Here is a 3,034-nt window from a genome sequence, read left to right on the forward strand (position 1 = left end):
CGCCGTCGTATTTAGCCACGTACACAACGTAGGCGGTGCGGAACGCGTTGTCGCGGTGCACCAGCCAGCTGCCGCCAGTCACGGTCAGCGTGGTTGCCATGAGCATGGCAAAGCCAAGACGGAACTCGCTGGACATAACCTGCAGCACGCTGCCGCCAGACACCACAACGTCCCCAAACACACACGCGCCTTTGTAGTACTCGGTGCTCGGAGCATTCCACGAGCTGTTCTGTATGGAGAACACGGAGCCGCTGCTGACACGCAGGCCCGACGCAATAGCATACATCACGTGCATCTGCGACATGACAGCGCAGTTGTCCATGTAAAAGACACTGGACAGGTTCACGCCGAGGCCGCGCTCCACAAGTATCGCAGCGCACGAACCCCCGCCACACACCAGAGTCGACCGCGTCATGACGAACCGCGTCGACAGAAGCCGGACGCCGTCCAGAACAAGCGCGGGGCCGTACCGTGATTTCTCGTTGCCAGGGGTCGTCGGCACGTACTGCGACCCGCCAACCGTCGCGCGCAGCGTCGAGTTCGCCAGCAGCACACTCGAGTTCAGCGGCATCGTGCCATGCAGCACAATCGTGCCCTCCAGCGACGTCACATTCGTCATGTTGACGAGGGCGTGCGGCACCAGGTGCGCTGTGCTCTCGCTGAGGCCGCCAATCCGCAGCTGCGCACCGCCCACAAGCACGCAGTGGCGAAGCGTCACGTTCAGTGCGTCAGCGAACGCGTCCATCGAGCGCAGGTCCACCGCCACAGTGATCGGTCCGCTGAACACCACCGAGTCGAAGCACGCCGTCGCCTGACCGCCGCCAACCGTCACCGATTCCGTCAGCGTCACGCCACTCACGCAGCCCTGCGCACCGCCACCACCACCGCCGGCCCTCGCAGCCGGCACGTCGAACGGCAGGCACGCCTCGCCCACACCGCCGGCACGACAGTTGCACACGCACTCGGAGAACGACGCCGTCAGCGCACCAAAGCACGCCAGCGCAGCCGCACAGCCGTCGCACGGCACCACGCTCACGGAGATCAGGCCGGCCAAGCGGTAGTCGCCGCTGCTCTGCAGCACGCGGCCGCCGGCACGGTTGCACTGCACGGACACAGCGCCGCTCGTGATCGTCGGCCCGGAGACAAGCGTAGCGCCGGTGGCAGCGCAGCGAGCAATCGACACGGCGCCGCCGCCCAGCGTCACCCCTGACAGCGACGCCACAGTCGACGCCTCGCCCACCGCCCACACGTCGTGCAGGTCCAGCCACCCGCCGGCACCGACCGTCCCACCGCCGCAGCGTACCAACGGCGACGCAGCAGACCCCTCGACGCCCACGAAGCGCAGCACCGAATCAAACACCGCGAGGCGCTCTCCAAGCACAATGCCGCCGCCGCCGCTCACAACCGACACGTTCGTCACGGAGAACACCGAGTGGCTCCGCAGACTGAGACGCGACGAGGACGCCACATGCATCGCGGAAGCGGTCGGACCGCCCGACGCCTCCAGCGACACGCCGTCAAGCACCACCGCGCTCGACAACAGGTCCACACCGCCGCCAACGTACACCGCCGACCCGCCCGCCTGCGACGACCTCAGCACGGTGCTGCTCACACGCAGCTGCGTCTGCAACAGCGACGTCGCGTGCAGCACAAGCGGCGACGCCACCGCGTCCGTCAGCCCGCTCAGCTGGGAGTAGCGCATCGGCCCCGGCGTCACAATCGTCGAGTCACAGACCGTCACGTTCGTGTGTGCCGGCAGGTTGTGCACAAACACGAGCGAGCAGTAGCTCCCGGACAGCCCGCTCACGCTCACCTCCAGGCTCCGGTCACTCGCCGGCTCGCCGCTGTAGCCCCGCACGTATATCTGCGCACCGCCGTCGCAAGCGCAGTTCCTCAATTCGATGCGCAGCGCGCCGGGAAGCATCGCCGCAACGTCGAGCACCACAGCCACGCCGTTCGTGATGCACACGCCGTCCATCAGCACCGTGTCCAGGGCGCGGCCCACCGTGATGGCTCTCTCCACCGTACCGCCCCGCAGTCGCAACGCCACCGCATGCACCGCGGGCATCCACGCCGCCAACGACACCAGCGCCAACACCAAAAGCAGCACCGCCACACGCACAGCCGCAATGGCCCTGCGCTGCACGCGGTGCCGGCTGTGCGGACACGCGCCCACCGCAGACCACATCCACCAACCCAACCAGGTACCAACAGGGCTGTCGTGGTGTGTCTCGCACTCGTCTCGTCGACCGTGCCTCCTGCTCCGCAAATCCCTTCCTACAGATGTCAAATACAGTGACCCGATTCCGCCAGATCGTTATCCCACTACTACTTCTACTAATAATACTACTACTACTGCTGCGAGTAATTCCTAAAACCTTGAAACGATAGCTGTGGTGGTCAAGCCACAGTATCTCTATCTGCAAGGCAAAACAAGAAAAAGGCAGCAACAACAGTAGCCAGACACAGTAGCACGCAGCGGCATCCGGCCACAGACATTCCACATCACATCACAGCCAGCGACACAAAGACGCGCAGACGCAGTCAGCCCAGTGATGCCATCGGCCTCCCACCGCCCGCGCAGCCCCGCACAACCGCCGTGCAGAGTGGCGGGACCCCGGCAAAGAGGCAAATGACCATTGGCAACGCCCTTCTCACCAAATGCCTCCAACACATGACGGCCCCGATGCCGTGGACAACACACAAAAGCCGAGGCAGATACACGTGGCATTGCTGCAACCGCCAGCCATCGAGCGCGTCCGTGAACGTGGTGGTGGTGGTGGCGCGGAAAAGGGGTGGTGAGTGCGTCAGTTGCCAGTAGTCAAAGCGTCGTTTCTCGCTCACGTGGGTCGGCATTGCAGAACAAAGAGCGGCATCATGCGCACACTGCATGCACAAGGGCAAAAGGGAGGAATAAAGAAGCACGGTGGCGGCACTCAGCCACGGGGGACAAGGGTCCACATCGACTCTGCGGTCGGTTGACCTTCAGACGTCCGGTTTGTAATCACGCCGCCGCCGCGCAGTTCGTGTGTCT

At 64.6% G+C, this 3,034-nt stretch overlaps 2 protein-coding genes and 2 non-coding genes across 4 annotated transcripts, besides 2 other annotated features; all 4 read right to left on the minus strand.

The window, feature by feature from the left end:
- Tc00.1047053507695.14 (dispersed gene family protein 1 (DGF-1), putative) lies at nucleotides 1-2,188 on the minus strand (the record flags this gene model as incomplete). Its single annotated transcript, XM_797787.1, has 1 exon — nucleotides 1-2,188. A coding segment is annotated over one exon (2,188 nt), but the record flags the coding sequence as incomplete, so codon positions are not given.
- Nucleotides 1-3,034: a sequence feature (areas not merged during assembly with more than two copies in the genome that could not be assigned to a particular haplotype).
- Nucleotides 2,325-2,360: a microsatellite.
- Tc00.1047053507695.30 (uncharacterized protein) lies at nucleotides 2,545-2,892 on the minus strand (the record flags this gene model as incomplete). Its single annotated transcript, XM_797786.1, has 1 exon — nucleotides 2,545-2,892. One exon carries the CDS (start codon nucleotides 2,890-2,892, stop codon nucleotides 2,545-2,547), a length of 348 nt encoding a protein of 115 aa, XP_802879.1.
- Tc00.1047053507695.40 lies at nucleotides 2,807-2,882 on the minus strand. The gene has a single exon (XR_008255481.1). It is a non-coding gene; the product is annotated as a C/D small nucleolar RNA (snoRNA), TB8C3C3 (small nucleolar RNA).
- On the minus strand, nucleotides 2,934-3,013 carry Tc00.1047053507695.50. The gene has a single exon (XR_008255482.1). It is a non-coding gene; the product is annotated as a C/D small nucleolar RNA (snoRNA), TB8C3C2 (small nucleolar RNA).

This window comes from Trypanosoma cruzi, genomic scaffold, assembly GCF_000209065.1.
Source record: "Trypanosoma cruzi strain CL Brener 1047053516347 genomic scaffold, whole genome shotgun sequence".
Taxonomy (NCBI): Eukaryota; Euglenozoa; class Kinetoplastea; order Trypanosomatida; family Trypanosomatidae; genus Trypanosoma; species Trypanosoma cruzi.